This window comes from Carex rostrata, chromosome 24, assembly GCF_964058835.1.
Source record: "Carex rostrata chromosome 24, lpCarRost1.2, whole genome shotgun sequence".
NCBI classification, from domain to species: Eukaryota; Viridiplantae; Streptophyta; class Magnoliopsida; order Poales; family Cyperaceae; genus Carex; species Carex rostrata.
Genome location: NC_135941.1, coordinates 4,022,101 through 4,043,839, shown reverse-complemented (window position 1 = coordinate 4,043,839; position 21,739 = coordinate 4,022,101). Strand labels below are relative to the sequence as shown.

Sequence of the window (21,739 nt, the reverse complement as noted above, 5' to 3'; positions counted from 1 at the left end):
TTAAAAATCAGCAAAAGGAATAAAAAAGATAATCAAATAATCTCACAAAAGTTTATTTCTCTAGTACCAGTACAACATTCTCTATACAAATTACACATCTGCATAGGTACAGAGCTTTTTCCTATACACATATATTTTCGAGAAATATAAAAAGAGAACAATTTCAAAACCGGTGAGTCCTGCGAGGAACCAATAGAAATAGTCCAGATGTGCTTGATTTAAATTGTTGGAAAACCAACTTTTCCCCTTTTTACTGCTAATTTTGTCTATTACAGAAATAAGAAAACTACTGATAAAACTACCTACACCAAGCACACTGAGGTAAAATGCAAGACCTAGGCTGCGCAATGAATCTGGCACTTGATCATAGAAGAACTCTTGCAAACCGACTATGGTGAATACATCAGCCATACCAAAAAGTGCGTATTGTGGTACCATCCACCAGAGCCTCATTGGTATCGGTACTTTAGGTTTATCCACTAGTCCATACTCTTTTGCAGCATTTAGCCTCTTGATCTCTACTAGAGCTGCTACTACCACTGCAAGGAGAGAGAGAACCATGCCAGTGCCAATTCTCTGTAGCATTGTAATACCAGACGGTATACCAGTGAATTTTCTTGTTAATGGTACAAGGAGTTTATCATAAACTGGGATGAAACAAATGATAGCAATAGGTATGAACACTTGTAGTGCAGCAGGGGGTACTTGGAAGTTTTTGCCAATTCTTCGATCAAGAGTGCTCGCTTGCTTTGTAAAAAAGGTTGAAGATTGTGCAAAGAGAACACCATATATTAGGCATGTAGCCCAAATAGGAAATAATCGAAGGAGACTCTTTGCTTCTTCTGCTGAGGGCTCAGTATTGTCTTCATCTGGCAGCCTGTGTGGAAAGAGAGGAAATGAAATCAATTAGCTCCATAAAACTAATTTCTGCCCCATGTGAATTTTATAATCTCTGAATTTGTCCTGGTTTTTATATAACAGTGCCATTTTTTTTGGAGCGTTCTGCAATGGGTCACATTAATTTTACCCAGATCAGTGCAGTTATTTTAATCAAAATTGGCATGCTTATTATAGAATGAAATCTCTTATTATTATGCAAAACAACTACAATTCTAACTATGAAACAACTATGCTAGATCTAGAGATATTTTACGGTAATATATCATCAATATTTTATTATAAAGGGTCAATTTCACAACGGACATGATGAATCTCTTCTTATTATAAACTGGATTGTACCAGTTGCACTCAGGATCTGTCAAACCATACCTATTAACATCTCCTGTTTCATGAACCAAGCAAGAACCTTTTGATTTCCAACTGCGTGCTAGTGCCACAAAAGATCTCCCAACCCGGATAAATGGATTCTCTTTTTCAAGCACAAAGTATCGATATGTCCTCCTCCCGAGCAGGAATAATATAAGTGCCAGTATCATGATGCCACATGGGATCCCAAACCCGAGCCCCCAACTAATATTATCTTGCACATAACTCATTGTCACAACTGCAACACCGCCACTTGCACATATACCGAAATACCACCAATTGAAGAAAGAGTTTTTCGATAGTCTCTCTTGAGGGTCATTATGGTCAAATTGGTCTGCACCAAATGCTTGCACGCATGGTTTGTGGCCACCTTGAGCAAAGGCGAGAAAGTACAGTGAGAAATAGAATAGGGGTTTCTGGAAAGAGGAGTGTGAATTGCTGAAAGATGGAATAATTGAGGAGACAGTTAACATCCCTAAGCCCTGCAAGCAACCAAATCATGAGAAAACGAGTAGGAATTTTTGAAAAATCAAGATTGAGTTTTATTAGGTTATTATTATCTAATAGTAGGTGTATATGTTACCAAGGACTCCTGAAAATAGAATATTAGCACATGCACGAACCTGAAAAATTGACCAAAAGAAAGACTCTTTGTTTATGTAGGTTTCTTTGAAATTTAAGCAATCTATGATAAACTCTAACAATCCTTTTATTCCATACCAATTGGAAATGAACTCTTATCCATGCATGGGTATAATCCAGTGGTTTTAACGACTAGATTCAGAGAAATTCACAAACTAAGCAAAATTTGAGGGGAAGAAATTTACAGGATCATTTTAAAAGCAAAACAAAATTTTCAAGAACAGACATGCAAAATTTATGAAAATGAATGCATACCAGTATATACAGAAGTGAGGCATACACAATTGTACGGTATCGACCGAGCCAAGAATCGGCAATAAATGCACCGAGTAATGGAAGCATTGTGGCAACACCTGACCATGTATTCAGTTGCGATGCAGCAGTAGCCGTTCCCTCGCCAAGTGAACCCGTCAGGTATGTTATCAAGTTGGATGATATCCCATAGAAGGCACACCTCTCTGCTACTTCGACGCCTGTCAAAAATTAATAATGAATAATTAATTGATGCAAGAGGCATGCTTTGTTTGAGTAATTTTTTAGACCAGTTTCTATTTGCTCTTGGGCTGCTCAGGTACCGAGCTTAGCCTTAGGTACCGGATTGTGGCACCGTGGAATATTTATCTTTCAATTTCAATAGAAACTGGTGGTTTTTGCCACTTTTTCTTTAAAAAAAAAAATGATTTATGCACCTCTTCAGTTCATTATCAGAAAATCTATCATGTCTAAATATAGAAAGAAAAAAAAAATTAAAGTCTCCAATGTTGGCATAAGCCAGTGAGTACTATGCTCCACTTCACATACACTGTTTCCAACAAAGTGCCATTAGACTACTCCAATGACAGATTTTAGAATTTAGAACAAAAAAACAAAGTTTCTAAATTTACCGATGATGAAGAGAGCAGAGGTCCAACCACCAGTGGTGGATCGGGTTGCCGGTTGGCCCTTTGAATTGACGAATTCGAGCATGGATTCGGGTTGAGATGAAGGGAGAAAGGGATCCGAATCCAAATCCAACTCCATTTTAGTTCCTCTTCTCGCTTGTATAAATACTTCGCTTCTGCGGCAGTGGTACTAAATGAGGCCTATATCTTCTTCGTGGTGAGAGGAGATTTTTTCATTTTGGACCCGGATATTTTGGAAAATTCTTTGCTACCTCCGGTCTTCACACACCATACCTGGGTACTGCTTTTATGTATCTTGCGGTAATGAAAGAAACAGGCGTAGGGAATTTATGGTCAACGGACAATTAATTCATGATTTGGTTGGTTGTGCTGAGGTTTGCAATGCATAGTAACTGACATGACACTTCCCTTTTTTAGTGTGGAAATAAATGATCTGTTATTCTTTTGGAATAACAGAACCTGTTATTCAAATCCCAACCATTAGTCTTCGTTGTGATTCGTGCATAAAAATTTAATTCGTTGAAATTCGTACATGGAAAAGTTTGAACGGTTGAAATCTGAATAACAGGTTTCTGTAATTTCCCAGGAATAACAGAATATTTATTTCCATTTAACATGACAATTGTGAGAGAGCCAGGCAGACAGCTAGTCACACTGAGGGCCCACCTGTCATGTATAGTTGATGTGATGTGAACTGATTAATTATATTATATACATAAGATATTTTTTGTACGAGTCAATTACGTAAACTGGTCCTTAAAATCACTCTTGTTTATATCTGTCTGAGAATATTTTTATTCATAGAAATTTTCAGAAAATGATAGATAGCAGGGCCGGTCCTGAAGATTTTGGGGTCTGGAGCGGGATAAAAATTTGAGTCATTTATATAGGGGTGTAAATGAATCAGATGTTATCCGATTTTGTTCGGATCTAAATTCAGAAAATTACTTAAATTATCTAATCTATATTCGTATTCGAGACTATCGGTATTTGTATCCATATCTGAAAAGTTATAACAGATAAAGATACTGTTTAATAATTAACTATCTTTATCTGCATCCGTATTCGTATCCGAAAAGTTACAACGGATAAGGATACGGTTTAATAATTAACTATCCGTAACTATTTGTATCTGACCGTTTACATATGTACTCCATAAGAAATGATTTGTTAAATACCAATGATTTATTACTTATATTTTAGTTGCATGGTATTGATATATGATCCTTAATGTAGCTGGTTCAAGACTCTCTTTGTTTTTTTTGTTCTATATGCTTTGGAAAAAAAACATTATTGATCTTGAATTGATATATTCTGATTAACAATATAACATTATGAGATGAATAGTGACTAATATTTTGGTACTATAATATATGTTCTGTATCCAACAAATTTATTATGAAAAATATTATATATAATTAATGAATGAAAAAAAACTATATTTAGATATTATACTTTACTAGAATATATATTAGTAATTTTTTTAATTATCCGAATTATATTCATATCCATCCGATATCTGATCCGTATTCGTATACATTTAATATCCAATCTGTATCCGTATCCGAGACTATTCATATTCACATCCGTATTTGAAAAATTATAATAGATAAAGATACAGTTTGATCACTATCCGATCCGTATCCGACCGTTTACACCCTTACCTTTATATATATATATATATATATATATATATATATATATGAACCTGCTACAGGGCTACGCATAGCATAGAGGCCCTCCGTGCAATGGCTCAATATTCGACTTTTTAAAATCCTAACGGTCGATCCGAACCGTTCATCTTGTTCTCCATATTAATATGTGTTTGGAGACCAAATTTTACATTTTTTGAAATTATTTTTACTATTTTTTTAGATTTATTGAAAATCGCTGTTTTTTTATGGTCCAGATTTGCTGAAAACAGCGATTTTCAATAAATCTAAAAAAATAGTAAAAAAATTCCAAAAAATATAAAATTTGGTCTCCAAACACATATTAATATGGAAAACAAGATGAACGGTTCGGATTGACCGTTAGGATTTTGAAAAGTCGAATATTGAGCTGTTGCACAGAGGGCCTCTGTGCTACGCGTAGCATGCTAGCATATTCCTATATATATATATATATATAGGGATGGGCTACGCTACTCCATGGAGTAAAATGAGTTGGTGCTCCACGCCACCATATTTTTATTTTGAAAATTCAAACGACCGATCCGAACGGTTAGATGTGATCTCCATACTGAAATGTCCTTGGAGACCAAATTTTACATTTTTTTTTGGAATTTTTTTACTATATATTAAGCATTTTTGAAAATTGATGATCCGATGGTCCAGAAAATTTTACTGTTTTTTACTGTTCAGAGCAAAACAGAAATTTTGAAAAATGCTTAATAAATAGTAAAAAAAATTCCAAAAAATATAAAATTTGGTCTCCAAGTACATTTCAATATGGAGATCACATCTAAAAGTTCGGATCGGTCGTTTGGATTTTCAAAATGAAAATACGGCATGGAGTACAAACGCGTTTTACTCCATGGAGTAGCGTAGCCCATCCCATATATATATATATATATGGGTTTTGGCTAATATGCTACGGGTAGCTAAGAGGCCTCCGTGCTACGGCTCGGATTTTGAGTTTTCAAAATCCTAACGGTCGATCCGAACCGTTCATCTTGTTGTCCATATTAATATGTGCTTGGAGACCAAATTTTACATTTTTCTGAATTTTTTTACTATTTATTAAGCCACTTTGAAAACCGCTGATCCAACGGTAGTTTCTGGTTTTACTGTTGGGTTAAGCCACCGTTGGATCAGGGGTTTTCAAAGTGGCTTAATAAATAGTAAAAAAATTCAGAAAAATATAAAATTTGGTCTCCAAGCACATATTAATATGGAGAACAAGATGAACGGTTCGGATCGACCGTTAGGATTTTGAAAACTCAAAATCCGAGCCGTAGCACGGAGGCCTCTTAGCTACCCGTAGCACCGTAGCCACGTCCTATATATATATATATATATATATATATATATATATATATATATATATGAGTAGAACTAGGGTGCCCTTGAGCTCACCAAAGTTTTGGTGAGCTTGACTCTAAAACTCATCAAATCGATTTCAAACGACGAATCTGAATCGTTGAAACCCGCCTACCTTACGTGTGATGCATCTACATGTGAAATTTTTAAACATTCGAATTAATTTAGTATAAAGTCAAGCGGTCAAAATTAGAAGGTTAATAAATTAATTTTAGTGCATTCATTTTTTGAACGTTTTTTACCGCTTGACTTTATACTAAATTAATTCGAATGTTTAAAAATTTCACATGTAGATGCATCACACGTAAGGTAGGCGGGTTTCAACGATTCGGATTCGTCGTTTGAAATCGATTTGATGAGTTTTAGAGTCAAGCTCACCAAAACTTTGGTGAGCTCAAGAGCACCCTAGTTCTACTCATATATATATATATATAGAGAGAGAGAGAGAGAGAGAGAGAGAGAGATAGGCTAATGTGCTTCCATAAGCACTTGGCCCGAAGTGCTGCCACCCCATTTTTGATTTTTCAAAATCTAAAAAGTCGATCCGAACCGTTCATCTTGTTCTCCATATTAATATCTGCTTGGAGACCAAATTTTACATTTTTTGGAATTTTTTTGCTATTTATTAAGCCACTTTGAAAATCGCTGATCCAACGGTGAACCCCTGATTTTACTGTTTGGCAAGCCACCGTTGGATCAGCGATTTTCAAAGTGGCTTAATAAATAGCAAAAAAATTCCAAAAAATGTAAAATTTGGTCTCCAAGCAGATATTAATATGGAGAACAAGATGAACGGTTCGGATCGACTGTTTGGATTTTGAAAAATTGAAAATGGGGTGGCAGCACTTCGGGCCAAGTGCTTATGGAAGCACATTAGCCTATCTCTCTATATATATATAGGAATATGCTAGCATGCTATGCATAGCATAGAGCCTCTCCATGCAACGCCTTGGATTTCGACTTTTCAAAATCATAACGGTCGATCCGAACCGTTCATCTTGTTCTCCATATTAATATGTATTTGGAGACCAAATTTTACATTTTTTGGAATTTTTTTACTATTTCTTTAGATTTATTGAAAATCGCCGTTTTTTTATGGTCCAGATTTGCTGAAAACAGCGATTTTCAATAAATCTAAAGAAATAGTAAAAAAATTCCAAAAAATGTAAAATTTGGTCCCCAAACACATATTAATATCGATAACAAGATGAACGGTTCGGATCGACAGTTAGGATTTTGAAAAATCGAAATCCAAGGCGTTGAATGGAGAGGCTCTATGCTATGCATAGCATGCTAGCATATTCCTATATATATATAGAGAGAGAGAGTAAAACTAGGGTGTGATGTGCTCACCAAGAGAGATTGGTGAGCACACCTCCAAATGACTATCGGATTGATTTCGAAATATGAATCCAAACCGTTGAAATCCAAGTATGTACATCAAAAAATTTAAAAGTTTCGAATTCATTAAGTACATGGTTAAGCGGTCAAAACAATAATGAAAAATTAATACATAAAACAATTTATAAAATGTTCATTGTTTTGACCGATTGACCATATGCTAAATGAATTCCAAACTTTAAAAATTTTGCATGTACATGCATCACTCACATAGTACTTGAATTTCAACGGTTTAGATTCGTAGTTCGAAGTCAATCCGATAGTCATTTAGAGGTGTGCTCACCAACCCCTCTTGGTGAGCACATCACTCACGATGTACTTAAACAATTAAGTCGAACTGTTGCGTGGGGCCGGGGATAAGACGATAAGTCAAGGTAAAGCATTTATTCTTTGCATCATTTTGTAAACTTTGAGCATGATGACAATAATTTATTGTTCTTTTCCAAAATTGATAAGATAGACACGATATCTTCCACCCCTTTGGTTGAAAAAGAAGGCTAAGGCACAAGCAAAGAATCCCACATTCAATTAACCTGTCACGGTTCTCATAAAAAAAAATAAAAAACCCTGTCACGGTTCACGGATGGTCTTTTTTTTTTTTTTTTTTTTTGCGAGAATTTAGATGAAATGTGATTTGATTTGTATTGTTTGGTGGTCTTTCTACGATGAAAATTTAATCTGTCCACAAATATTAAGAAAAAAAAATCGAGGTTGAACTTAATTTTTTTTTTCCCACGTGATATCTCTTGATCACTATCCCTTTACATCTTATCAATTATTTTTGTATTTTCTTAATAGGTGTATTTTGTTTGATTTCTTTATTTTTATTTAATTATAAATTTGTTTTTACACCATCACTTGGAGTTTTTAATTTTTTTATCTTTTTTCTAAATATTATATTTTAATTATTATAATTGATCATAATTTTTGTAATAACTATTAAAAATATATATTATTGACAACAAGTTTTTTTTAAAAGATATATATATATAGTTGAATATTTCTCTCAACTTAGAAATTTTCACAACATATAGTACAATCGAACATTTATTTAAAAAATTAATTTGTAAATTTCTTTACCCGGAATTTTTTGTTTCGCTTAATCCAGCAACAACCAAATAGGACCTCAAGATGCGTGGAAACAAACATTCTTGAGAGTAATTTTTCCTAGTTAGAGACAGATGCATAATTTAAAAAAAAAACCATAACATATTACTTGAGAATCATATAGTTATTAATTCAATATTTTTTTGTTTTATATTTATGAGGGCCAAACTTAAAATATTTCATCACAAATATCCTAATCAAATTAAATACGTATAACAAAATTTTCTAACTTAGGATGTACATATTTTGACATTTAGATATATGATTGTGTATGCTCACATATTTTTCATAATTTTATCTAATCTCATATTATAAACGTGACTTGCTACGATCATAACTATCGGCGAAGTTCGTGAAAATCGTACAAGAGATTGAGGCCTAAATGTATGGAGTTCAAACATACACCTAGCAACAATTAATTAGCAGGTCAGGGGTGTCAATGGCACCTTTTTAGCCGTTTATCCTACTCGTTTCATATTCGATAAGGCGGATATAGGTAAGGTTTTTTTTTCGTTAGCTTATCGGATATGGGTATGGGTAAGAAATTTTTTTCGTTAACCAATTAGGTAAAAGTATGGGTAATAACTATTTCGTACCAATTACCCTATAGGGTAATTATAAAATCTAAATATATATATTCAATTCAATTTTATGAAAAACAATTTAGTTGGAATTGATTGCATATTTATTTTTATTTTTTATTAAAAATACAATTACATATATTTGAAATTAATGAGTTTTTGATGTTTAATTTGTAAAATATAATAAAACTAATTATTATATTAGTAATATCCGTTATTACCCGCTACCGTTTTGTTACCCTATAATATTAACGGGTAAGGGTAGGGTAGGATAAAGTCAATTTTTAATGGGTATGGGTAGGGTATGGATAAAGTCAATTTTAATGGGTATGGGTATGAAAATGCCTCCACCCGACCCGTACCGTACCCATTGACACCCCTAGTCACTGTAATGAATATAACCAATGAGGAGGGATCAAGTTACAATAATTTTTGAGTTACAACAAGTTACCACAAACCATTTTCTATATTTTTAAAGTCCAAATCATCGATCCAAACCGTTAGATGTGACCTCTACAATAAAATGTGCTTGGAGACCAAATTTTTCATTTTTTGGAATTTGTTTACTATTTATTAAGATGGATACAAAAACTAGTCAAATTCAGACTATTAAATTTTGTACCCATCTTAATAAATAGTAAACAAATTCCAAAAAATGTAAAATTTGGTCACCAAGCACATTTTATTGTAGAGATCACATCTAACGATTTGGATTGACGATTAGAACTTTGAAAATGTAAAAAATAATTGTAGTAACTTGTTGTAACTCAAAAATTGTTGTAACTTGATCCCTCCTCGTAACCAATATGCAATGATCTTCTTTTTCTTTTCTTTTTTCTTTTTTTCAGATAAAAGCTCTGTTGATCTATACGCTGTAAAATTTGTAGCCTTTGACAAATTGTTGCAAAAATGGGCCAGAGTATTGTTGGCCCAGTAACTATCAAAAATGTCATCTAATAAAAGGATGAGTTCAACCAACATCCATTTGGAGATGGTCTCGGACCTCATATTAAATCAAGAGAGAGAGTATGGTAACATGCATATTATGATCTGAAATTTTATCTCTATTTCTAAAGTTCAAACACCTCACATTAAATTAAGAGTGAGGATATGGTAATATGGATATTATGAATCAACTCGTAATAAAAATTTAAAATTTGATCAGCAAATGCTTTTTCATATCAATATTACATTGAATGATTCAAATTAACTATTTAAATTATAAAAGTAAAAATATGAATCTATAATACATACCATTGTGTAACCTGCATATTACCATAGCCTCACTCTTAAATCAATTTAAATTGTAGAAGTTTAACAAATAACAAATAATTGAACACTAAAATAAGTCCGCCTCCAAATCTTAAATTTCATACTACAATACCAGAACCATCCTCTAGATGGAATACTATCATTAATATAAATTAAATCACAGCCCAGAATGGACATAAATTTAAGAAAAAATTGGTTATTTGCCACTTCAAAACCTTCAAATTTGAAAAATATCATTCCGAAATTTGAAATTGTAATAATACCACTCTAAACTTCATTAATTAATTTTGCCACTCTAAATAATTAATGACTAAAATATCCTCCCTTCTTCCTCCTCCTCCTCCTCCTCCTCTTCTTCTTCTTCTTCTTGAGAATGTTGGTTTGTGTGTGAATTACTGAAAATTTGGGATTGTTTTGTTTCTGAGAAAAATTTCACTGTGTGGGAAACATTTTGCTTCCCTTTTTAGAGGCTTAACAGCATTTATCTAGATATCTGATACGGAATGATACAACATCCATCTAAATCTCAATTAATGCGATAATCCATTCATTGGACTGTTTGGTCTAATGGTCAACTGGATTAGTATATGGCTGGTTCGTACTGGTACCCAGTTTGACCAGTTAAGTGCCCCCATTGACAGTTAAAGGGTACATACTCAGTGGCTGAGGGAGAAGTTTACTCAGTAGTGTTATTTTTAAATAGCTAGAAAATTAACTAATATGAAGAGTAAATTAAGACATAATCAGAGAGATGTATTTGGTATCGCAAGTAAAGTTAGTCGTCTATTCTGCACTGATTTGGAATGACACTTCTATTTATTGAATCTCTAGTTCTTTACAACTTTTTTAGTCGACTCGTGAATTGTGTTGTTTTAGTCTAATGTTAAACACTTTGACACCTTATTGATCTAGATTAGCACTTGTACTCAACTATGAAAATTTATGCAATTCATCATAGTAGTGAAGTTACGGGAGAAGAAGAGGAAAAGAAAAAGAAGAGGAGGCAGGAGAAGAAGGGAGGTTATTTTAGTCATTAGTTATTTGGAGTGACAAAATTAAAAATTAATGAAATTGGGAGTGACATTATTATAATTTCAAATTTTGGGATGACATTTTTCAAATTTGAAGGTTTTGGAGTGGCAAATAACCAAATTTCCCTAAATTTAAATGGCAAAAGGCTGGTGTAAGATTGTATTAAATAGTAAAAAATAACACAAAAATATAAATAAAAAAAAAAAAAAGTCGACGAACTGAACTCCGAGATTTTGACAGTAATTTTGAAATAATAGCTGGACTTCTTAAAGTATGATCGTTAGTATATTTCAAATAATATTTTAACTTCCTAAAATATAGTTGAAAGTTCAAATAAAACCACATGCATTTATAAAATTCGGCTAATCTCAAAGTGTTGTGCAATGTCGTGATCAAAATTATGAAAATCACGGCACATTAATTAGGTTATGACGAAACGCAACGTGGCTGGTTAAGCTTGATAACGTGTAATATCATATTTGACAACATTTAATTATTTTTATTTCAAATATTAAATTAGTTTAAGTAAGAAAAAATCAGCAATAATTAAAATCACCAAAAATATAAATAACTGTAAATTAAAGAAACAATATTGTTAATAAATTTATGCATAAAAAATAAACATCAACCATTGTCTTGAATTTCAAACTCATTATTCCAATTCCTCTCCATGCAAATTAGCCGAAAGGTAATTTATCAATTAATTTTAAAAATTGTCATTATAATTAATTTGATTAATTTATTATTTGGCGAAAATGTTATTGAAGTCAAAAGCGTGTCGGTAATTTTGATTTTTGAGAGACTATAATATAAAGATTCCAACTGGAAAAATAACAAAAGTTACATTGCCGAATAAGAACTTTTGAATTATGGCTACAAATAGGATCTCTAAATTAATTTCTGTTCCTCTCCATTCAATACTTAAACCGGATATGACCCTACTTATTAAGTCCTGTTAGCTAACTTATACTAAAATTAATTTTTAGTTAAAGTGGTGTAAATTTTAAACCACTTAAAATTACCAAAAGTTAAATGCTTATTTTTTTCATATTAATTTTTTTTTTTTTTGTAAAATCCATCCAACTATTATTGGGTATTTATTTATCTCAAATCTAAAAGTTGCTTGGTCATCACTGAAGCATCTAAAATAAGAGACATTAACATATTTCATTTCATTTCATTTCATTTCATCAGTGTCCTAACAGCTGGAGTCTCTATTCTTTGAGATAACTGAAAATTTTAATTTATCTATAGCCGAGTCATATTTAATTCGGTACCAATAGTCATATTTATATGAGAAGGGCTCAAATATTCCATTATTTTATGCTCCAATTGTATTATAATATTTTTATCTTTAATATCAAAGTTCAAATAGACAATTCGAACCGCTCAACATGATATCCACATTAAAATATGATTGGAGATCAAATTTTATATTTTTTGAATTTTTTTTTACTATTTTTTAAGATATGTATAAAATTATTACTTTTAGATGGTCCAAAATTTTCTGAAAAACAATGTTTTTGTACTTATCTTAAAAAAATACTAAAAATTTACAAAAAAAAAATATGAAATTTGATCTCTAAGCACATTTTAACATAGATATCATATTCAGAGGTTCAGATCTTTTGTTTAAACTTTGAAATAAAAGATAAAGATGTCAGGATACGATCGTGCCATGGAGTAATGGAGTATTTGAGCCATCCTCTATTTATATATATAGATATTGTATTAAGCAACCTTTTTTTAATTTCCTATTAACTACTAGCCGGGCAATTATAAATACGTATATACACAATGCATGTCGGACTGATCTCTTAACCGGAACCGAATCCTCTGCCCCCCTGGGGGCAGGAATTTCCTACTCCCAGAGTCACTGCGTATGAGTTTGAGGTGTGCCCTCCCAATTTAAAAATTAAAAATGACCAACTTTTTTAACAGTGATCAGTTCTACACACAGTGACTGAGGGAAAAGAGAATTCAAGAGTCCTCTTAACCCTACCAAACGGAGAGCATATATACTAGGAATATTTGCGTAGGATAAAGGCACAAACCTACTCCCACTACAAAATCTAATACGCTGTTTAGTAGGTACTAGCTAGGTAGATAAAAGAATCAAGGAAGAAAAGAACGGGAGGTTCTAGAAACCACAAGGAGAGTATATATTTTTTGTAAAACATGTTCTACTAATGGTACAAGTAATCACTAGTCTTTACCTTTACATTTACTTTTAAGCGTGCTCCTTATACCCAACAAGGGTATACCCTACCCTACCCGCCCGTGTCCGAGCCCGGGTATGGGTCGGGTACTCGGGTACGCGGGTACGGGCAACAAAAGGACCGGATCGGTTTTTTTGGACAAATACCCGACCATACCCGTACCCGACCTTACCCGTACCCGACTTTACCCTACCCGGATACCCGGGTACCCGTCTACCCTTACCCGTACCCGTACCCTTATACCCAACCCAATAATTCAAACCCCAAATTCAAATTTCGCCTCCAAATTCAATTTAATTTCTGTTTTTAAAATTCTGTTTTTTAATTTCTGTTTTTAAAATTCTGTTTTTATTTCTGTTTTTTAATTTCTGTTTTTTAATTTCTGTTTTTAAAATTCTGTTTTTATTTCTATTTTTTAATTTCTGTGTTTTAATTTCTGTTTTTTAATTTCTGTTTTTAAAATTCTGTTTTTAAAATTCTGTTTTTAAAATTCTGTTTTTATTTCTGTTTTTAAAATTCTGTTTTTAATTTCTGTTTTGTAATTTCTGTTTTTAAAATTCTGTTTTAATTTCTGTTTTTTAATTTCTGTTTTTTTTATTTTTATTTATATTTTATTGTTTTAAAGTAAAAAAAAAAACATAACAAAAACAGAAAAAAAAAAATAACAGGAAAAAAAACGGAAAAAAAAAACGAAAACAAAAAAACAAAAAAAAAAGCAAAAAATAAAAAATAAAAAAATACCCGTACCGGGACCGCCCTACCCGTCAAGGGTACACGGGTACGGGCATAGGACGGGTAGGGTATGGTTTTTGAAAAAAATACCCGACATACCCGTACCCGTATACCCTAGTACCCGTCATACCCGTACCCGAGACGTACCCGTACCCGTGCCCGGGTATACCCGGGGTACCCGTACCCGTGCCCGGGTATACCCGGGGTACCCGTACCCGCCCGACCATTAATACACTACTCCACTATATCGATCTGTTAGTTATTTTGTCATACCATGCTAAATTGGTATGGGACTTATATTTCTGATGTTCATGAATATTTAAGTGATGATTTTCAGTGTAATAAAATACGGTCTATATATGTAGTTTATGCAGCCGCATATACGTATTTGATTGTAATCTGCTAGAAATTTATATGCAGTTCCGTATATTCGACCGTATATTACTACTGCATATTCAGTAGCATATTATTATTGCATATTACCGCATACTTGTTTGTATGATATTGCATATTACCACATATTAGCATATTAGTACTTGTACTGAACAAATTAATTAGATTTTGTCTAATACATGATTTATTCTATTTTCAATCACAAAAGAGCTAACTTTGCGTATATTTAAAAAGTGAATTCTACACGAACTTTATAGTAAAAACTGATAAATTCTAAACTACGTACACGAGAGATGAACACAATTTTCTGAATATAGTTAACACTCTTCATATTTTCATTTCAAACATATTTATCACTATTTCAAGTAATATTTTCCCACTAAATTTTCTTGAAACCTCCATTATACCAAACTCTTCTTAATTACTACCATTTTCTTAGTATTATTGAGTTTTGTTAACCGAAATCTTCATTAATGAATACTTGAAACTTCGAAATTCGCATCTTCAACAAAACTAAAAAGATATCAATATAAATCGAATAACACATTTTCATTGAAATTCATAACATGAGAATACTGATGAATAATGAAGATAAAATTTCTAGAGGAACTCAAAAGTGTCATGTTTAGCTTGCCAGCTAACCATAAAAAAAAAAATAGTTAGATACACCTTACTTAAATCAATGATTGGATACACCTTACTTAAACTATGTTTAACAAGACCATCAGGGATAGTCATCGCGAGCGCAACACTAGAAATTAATGATTGAATACACCTTACTTAAATCATGTAAAACGATTTTAGCTAGCAAAGGGGTTAGTGATAGAGGGCATGGGAGCACTTATAGCATAATGCTCCAAACAAATTTTGATAAATAGTTAAAAGGGTTTAGGGGATGTAACAGGTCAAAAAAGACATTGTATAGTGCTAGTTATGTAATTAATTTTTTTTATAATATATTTGTTAATTTGGCACTTGCCAGCTAACCATAAAAAAAAAAAAAAGTGTCATGTTTGCTTGCTTGGTGTAACTGACAAGAAAAGCATTGGCGTGGCACCTCATCCATAACAAATGGTGCGCACATCCTTTTGAAAGGCTTTGAAAGTTTGCTCATTGATTATTTTTTTCTTATTTACCGAAACAAATTTAAGGATAAAGATATTGATAATTTTATTTTAGTTTAGTGCAGTATATATATAGCAAAATAAAAATAAAAATATATAACTAGTGCATTTTACGAAATAAAAATATTACTGTTTATATTTTTTTCTCGAATTTAACATCAATTTTATTTGACAATAAAATTGATGTTTGATTTTTATGTCAAAGATAAACTGAGCTTTTCTTTCAAGTTCAATAGACTACTGAGAATCAGTCTTCGGTCTAGTGACAAAGACAATACTTTTCATGTGAGAGATGGCAGTTCAAATACGGAATAAATAATTCTTTATGGATATTAAATAATTAGGTGGCTTGATATCTAACCTTTACTAAAAAGAGAGTCAATAGATTACTAATAACAAAATTAATTGAGAATAAGTAACTCTAATTGTTGTTTAAAAAAAAAAACAGTTATTTTGATATCAATTGTCGTATTGTGAGATAGTCTATAAACATTGATTGAATGGTATAAAGAAAACTGTACAACTAAATTTCCTTTTATTCTTGGGTTCCAGTTTAAATAGAAATATTATTGTGGTTGCCTATATGTGTGTAACTCTGTTCAATTGTCGGATAATCATAAAATTGTCTAAAAATAAAAACTTGCGTATACTATTTTTTTTTGTGAATTTTCTTTCTAAAATTTTACAAAAAACAGCTTGTGACCTTTTTCTATTGTCAGACAAGCCAAAAATTAAATTAATATTAGATTAAGTTTTTTTTTTCTAAAGAAAACGATCACATCACATGCGCTATATTTATGGTTATAAAATAAGTAATTACAAAAAAAAAAGATAAATATGACCGAAGTAATTGATTATCGTCTTTATCCATCTTAAAAAAATCAAACATTATTAATTATCACACAATCTTAAATCATTGAATTATTGTAAAATTTAAAATGTCAAAAATTATATTGTAAATCTGTCTTTCGCACCTGGCGGATCGGATCATAAGTCGTAGTAATGTAAACCTAAAATTATAGAATAAGATAATAATTAATCAAGAAAATAAAATTTTATTTCGCTCTATTCCGTTTGTATTGAACAAATTTGAAATAATGAAAGAGTGAAATTAGATCTATTTTAATCCGTGAAAAAGTCATTTTTATCCACCTCCAAAAAATAATTTAATAAATATAAAGAAGTTACAAAAAAAAGGATTGAACTGCATATTTTCATTTCAATTCTAATTTTTTTTTGTCACCATCACATCAAAATTCATTCTTGTTAATTGGGCTACTATTTCATTACAATTTGAACAGGCCCAATTAAAAAAAAAAAGTAAATCCTTAGATAGCGGTGGTAATATGGATCTAAATCTACTGTTATTTTCGTGCATAAACAGTAATTCTGCTATTTCTGTTTTTTCAAATTCAATCGTTGAATTGTTTCGAAATACATGTATAGAAAAGTTCTAAAAAAAATTACTTTGAAATTTGTTTAAAAAAACTGAACGGCTAAATTTAGAAAAATAAAGATAGCAGATTACTGTTCAAAAAAAAAAAAAAAAAGATAGATGGGGATTTGAATCCGTGATAATATGCCACAAAGCAACAGAGAGAGAGAAAATTCTTCGTTTCATTGACATACCCGTGAACTCTGCTCCAGTCTCTCTGCAAGTGGGCCCCGCAAATAAAAAGAGACAAGCACACGAAAAGTAGCGCCTGCTATGAAACTGTTGCCTTTTGCTCTATAAAAGGACAATGCCTCCTGCACAGCTTCTGCTCACGCCGCTAAGTCCCTCTGCTTCTTTCTTTTTCATCTCTGTTTTTATATTGTTTTATTTCAATTTGTATTTTGCCATGGCAACTAGCAAGTTCTTGTTTGGTTTGCTGCTTCTCTTAATCCTTGTGGAGGTAAATCTGTGCCTTTTCCAACAGGATTCATGCAAATCAGAAGAAGAAGAAAAAATATATATAAACAATTGCCTAAATTGTTCATCCATATTTTTCTGACTGTAGTTTTCTTATCAAATTCTAATTCTGTAAACATTCAAATAATTACTGTCTGAATATAAAATGTGTTTTTTCAGATGAATATAATTGAGCAGCCATGGATGCCAGGAGTTGAGGCAATAGGTGAGATACTGAGATTCCATTCAAATTGATTTCTTGTGTCAGTAAAGAAATATCTGAGCTTCATTAGTCTTTACTTTAATTTGGAGGCTCACAGTAAATATCACTAGAAATTTTATGGAATTACTATAAAATGGGACTCATATGCAGTTGTGTACCCAAATACCAATATATATATATATATTTTCATTCTCACTTGATTGTCAGAAATGTACAATTAACGGAAATAACATCAAGAAATGGAATAATAACATATACAATGATAAGTGTAGGCCAAATAAAATATGACATTTTCTCCCTCTTGAACGCAGATTGTAGTGGGAAGTGCAATTACCGTTGCAGTAAGTCAGGGAGGCCGAAGATGTGCATTAGGGCTTGCAACACATGTTGTAAGAGGTGCCAATGTGTACCGAGCGGTACAAGCGGTAACAAAGACGAGTGCACTTGTTATGCTAACATGAAGACCCATAATGGCCGCCCCAAATGCCCGTAAAATCTAGAATAATAAAGGCATGTTTTGTGTTGTCGTGTTGATATATCATATAACATGATCGCATTTAGGCGACTTCCTGTGGATGCTTGATCCAGTTATGTGTGTATGTTTTACTTGAGGTTATATGAATAAAGTTTGTGCTTTTTATATAATATCATGCTGGAGTGAGAGAGAATGTTTTGTTGTTCTTTGTGAATTTCATCTTGCTTTGACTGATGTATAGCTGATAGTGCATTATCTCATTGCACCAATCTTAAGAAAATGTATGAATTGATTAATTGAAAATGATCTCAGTCAAGGGATTGCCAAAGCTGCAATTAAGTGAAGAAGAGAATACTAGACCAAAAGAGGGGGTAATAATTAATATTGAAAAAAAAAAAGTAAACAAGGAGTTTACATACAAAGACAAAAATGGATATCGATCGAATCAGAATAATGTAATGTAATGGTGCACTTTAGATGAACTTTTTTATAGATGACGTTATCCCAAATTACAACTGGTTTGTTCAAAACTAGCCCACATTTTTTTTCTTAAGAATGGACAGAGATATGTAGATGGTCCTAATGTTTTTAAATGCGGTTTTTTATGCGGTACGTGACTGTATATGTAGATTTTCATGCAGACTTATATATGCGAATTTTAAAATGAGAATTCATATATAAATAAATAGGTGGTAATTTGTGGTAATATGCAGTATCATACAAACAAGTATATGGTAATATACGGTAATAATATGCAGCCGAATATGTGACCACATATGTATTTATGCGGATTACAACTGCATACGCGTATGCAGCCGTATAAACCGCATTTTACTTTACTAGATGGTTCTATTCACTTCTTTCTTTTCTATTAATAAGCACTTGGTGTGCAGGAAATATAATGAATCTGAAAAAAATATATAGTATATATTTTTCTAGGAACCCAAAAATATTGATTTTCTTTTTTCAACATGTCAAATAATATTGATCCAAAAAAAATGCTACTTGATTTTTCTAGCAAAAACAAGGTGTCTGCCTCGGCAAGTTAGGCCTACAACAAAATCAATTTGAACTGGGCCGGACTGGAATTTGGTAATCCAATTTCTTTGATCAGTACAATTCAGGAGCAATATGGATTTCAATAGTAATGGATCTTTTTCGTTTTGTCATTTATAGAATACAAAGAGGATTCTATTTTACTAAAGTGGCTCCATGAAGAAGAAACAACAGAGCATATCTGACTTCCATTGCTCATATTGGGCCCATATTGGGCCCGAGCTTTCTTGTAAGAGTTCCTTGGCCCAGTTCATTCAATTTTAAACTGATCATCCATTTGCCGAGAGGTGCATCCTGTATTCCTGTGCGTGTTTAAAACAGACACGTAAAAAAGGGAAAATTGCTAGTGTACCCATCAAAACTTTAAAAATAGCCAATATTTCTATCAAAACATTTTAATATCCAATATACTAATATAAATTTAACATCCTTTCTTATATCTCCTTTTATTCATTAAATCTATTATTTAATTATTTTAAATATTAAATTGACAAAACGACAATTGAGTTTAGAAGTACAGAAAATATGAGAAAGGCCAAGGGGTATATGTGCATTTGAGTAATCCTAACATACGTCCAAATTAGTTACTTTTCAAGTGAGAACAATGCTCTATAGTTATTTTGCAGTAGGACAAAATATTGTGTAGTTGACATAACTGGATAGTTATTAGAAACCAAATTGAACACAACAAAAAAGCTTACGGATAAATCTTTACAGTTCGTTGGTTCCACAACTTGGTCAGATGAATAACTTACTTGCAAGTTGAATTTTAGCCTCAACTCACTTTTTCCTCTATTTTCAAATAGAATTATATGAAATTGGGATTTAATCTGAGTAGAAAACAATGAATAAATTATTTGATCCTACAATCTGAAATCATATGTACATCTTTTGCAAATTCTAGTATGTCACATAGTTCGGATTGGATTCATTTTCATAAAAAGAGACTTGAAAGAATGTAATGTATCTAAAGAGTTGGCTTCGGACAAAAGCGCGTGGAAGTTAGCATTTTACGTACGAGAACCGTGACTTAGGAAATATTGTTTAGGCGTGTTTAGGAGTAGTATTATAGGATTTAGGCCATATAACTAGGGATTTGGAATCAAGGACATACAGCTTAGGTCTTTGGCCCCTACAATCTATAGTGTAGGCATAATATAGTTAGTATATTATTAGTATTATTACTATTATTAGTGGTACCATTATTAATTACTTTTTATATCTAGCTTACTCCAACTTGTTTGGGACTAAACACTTAGTTGTTATTGTTGTATTATGTCAGAGGGTTGCTTGTGTTAGTGTTGTGTTAGCACTTAGTTGTATCCACTTTGATTGAAGATAAATATTTCTATCTTTTGAAGCAAATATGAAATAGTCTCAGCGAATTGGACCTTCGTGGTTAGGTGAGTAGTACATGTGGAGAAAAAAAAGAGAACGAGGACAGGAGAGAGGTGGAGTGAATGGATGCCACTCCGTTGCTCTCCAAATAGGAGAGTAGAATTATGTTATTTAAAATATAACTGTTAAATTTTTTCATGCACGAATTGTAGCACAGATGAACGGTCAGATTTGGAATAATAGAGTCCTGCTCTCCTCTTTGGAGAGCAGCGAAGTTGGTTCTGGAGCAAATAGCACAAGGAAGAAGGCAATGCTATTTTGGCACAAACAACACTGGAATGAAAGATGAAGCGTCTCCAGAAAGCAAGTTCTTATTCAATTTTGTTAGAAATTGAATGGAGACCTCCATTTTAATAAAATGGTATATTTGGCTATTTTGAAATTTTTCATAGGCACATGAGAAAATTTTCCTAGAATGATAATTATGGAGTCCATGCACAGAACATAATTTTATAATACAGCACTTATTCTAATTTGCAAATATCGTTTTAAATTACATTTAAAAAACAAAGTATGCTGAAATGAAAATTCTTCAACAAGCCCCAGCCTTGCTGTATTACAAACCAGAAACTAATGCAATTTCAGTTATTGCAACCAAGCCCCTTTACAATATTTAGATGATATTGCAGTTCTTGATGGTGCTGCCATAACAATCTCCTCTGATTCTGACTCTTTTGGTTCTGCATCAGTTACTTCTGATCATTGGGATTGTCCTAATTGTAATAATTGATACTGTACTTTGTTATGTTGTGTGTTTTGTCTTGCTCCCTATTAGTTAGGTTTTCCTAATATGCTACTTTCTTACTACTTGCTGATTAGGTACCTAAGATGATCCTTTAGATCTCTTATGGGCATGTTCTGTTTTTAGTTATATTTTGTATCCAATGGATTTATCCATTGTTTTTGTAAGAACTACTATTTGTTTTAGCTAATGAAACAGGTGGGTCATACCCACTTTATTCAAAAAAAAAAAAAAAAACAATT

At 32.2% G+C, this 21,739-nt stretch overlaps 2 protein-coding genes across 2 annotated transcripts; one reads left to right on the top strand and one right to left on the bottom strand.

Moving 5' to 3' along the window:
* Positions 1-37: 37 nt before the first annotated feature.
* LOC144575621 (protein NRT1/ PTR FAMILY 5.10-like) lies at positions 38-2,991 on the bottom strand. The gene is made up of 4 exons (XM_078325826.1): positions 2,793-2,991; positions 2,164-2,381; positions 1,270-1,748; positions 38-877 (listed from the first exon to the last, which is right to left on the bottom strand). Exons 1-4 carry the CDS (start codon positions 2,926-2,928, stop codon positions 91-93), a joined length of 1,620 nt encoding a protein of 539 aa, XP_078181952.1. The 5' UTR covers positions 2,929-2,991; the 3' UTR covers positions 38-90.
* Positions 2,992-17,480: 14,489 nt separating this feature from the next.
* LOC144575763 (peamaclein-like) lies at positions 17,481-18,476 on the top strand. The gene is made up of 3 exons (XM_078325997.1): positions 17,481-17,607; positions 17,784-17,829; positions 18,138-18,476. The coding sequence occupies exons 1-3, from the start codon at positions 17,554-17,556 to the stop codon at positions 18,317-18,319; spliced, it is 282 nt and encodes a 93-aa protein (XP_078182123.1). The 5' UTR covers positions 17,481-17,553; the 3' UTR covers positions 18,320-18,476.
* Positions 18,477-21,739: the final 3,263 nt, after the last annotated feature.

Coding starts and splice junctions, on each gene's coding strand:
- LOC144575621 (XM_078325826.1), bottom strand. CDS start 2,928: ATGGAGTTGGATTTGGATTCGGATCCCTTTCTCCCTTCATCTCAACCC. Junction 2,382..2,792: donor CTCTGCTCTCTTCATCATCG/GTAAATTTAGAA, acceptor AATTTTTGACAG/GCGTCGAAGTAGCAGAGAGG. Junction 878..1,269: donor GAAACAGGAGATGTTAATAG/GTATGGTTTGAC, acceptor CTTTCCACACAG/GCTGCCAGATGAAGACAATA.
- LOC144575763 (XM_078325997.1), top strand. CDS start 17,554: ATGGCAACTAGCAAGTTCTTGTTTGGTTTGCTGCTTCTCTTAATCCTT. Junction 17,608..17,783: donor TTCTCTTAATCCTTGTGGAG/GTAAATCTGTGC, acceptor GTGTTTTTTCAG/ATGAATATAATTGAGCAGCC. Junction 17,830..18,137: donor GCCAGGAGTTGAGGCAATAG/GTGAGATACTGA, acceptor TCTTGAACGCAG/ATTGTAGTGGGAAGTGCAAT.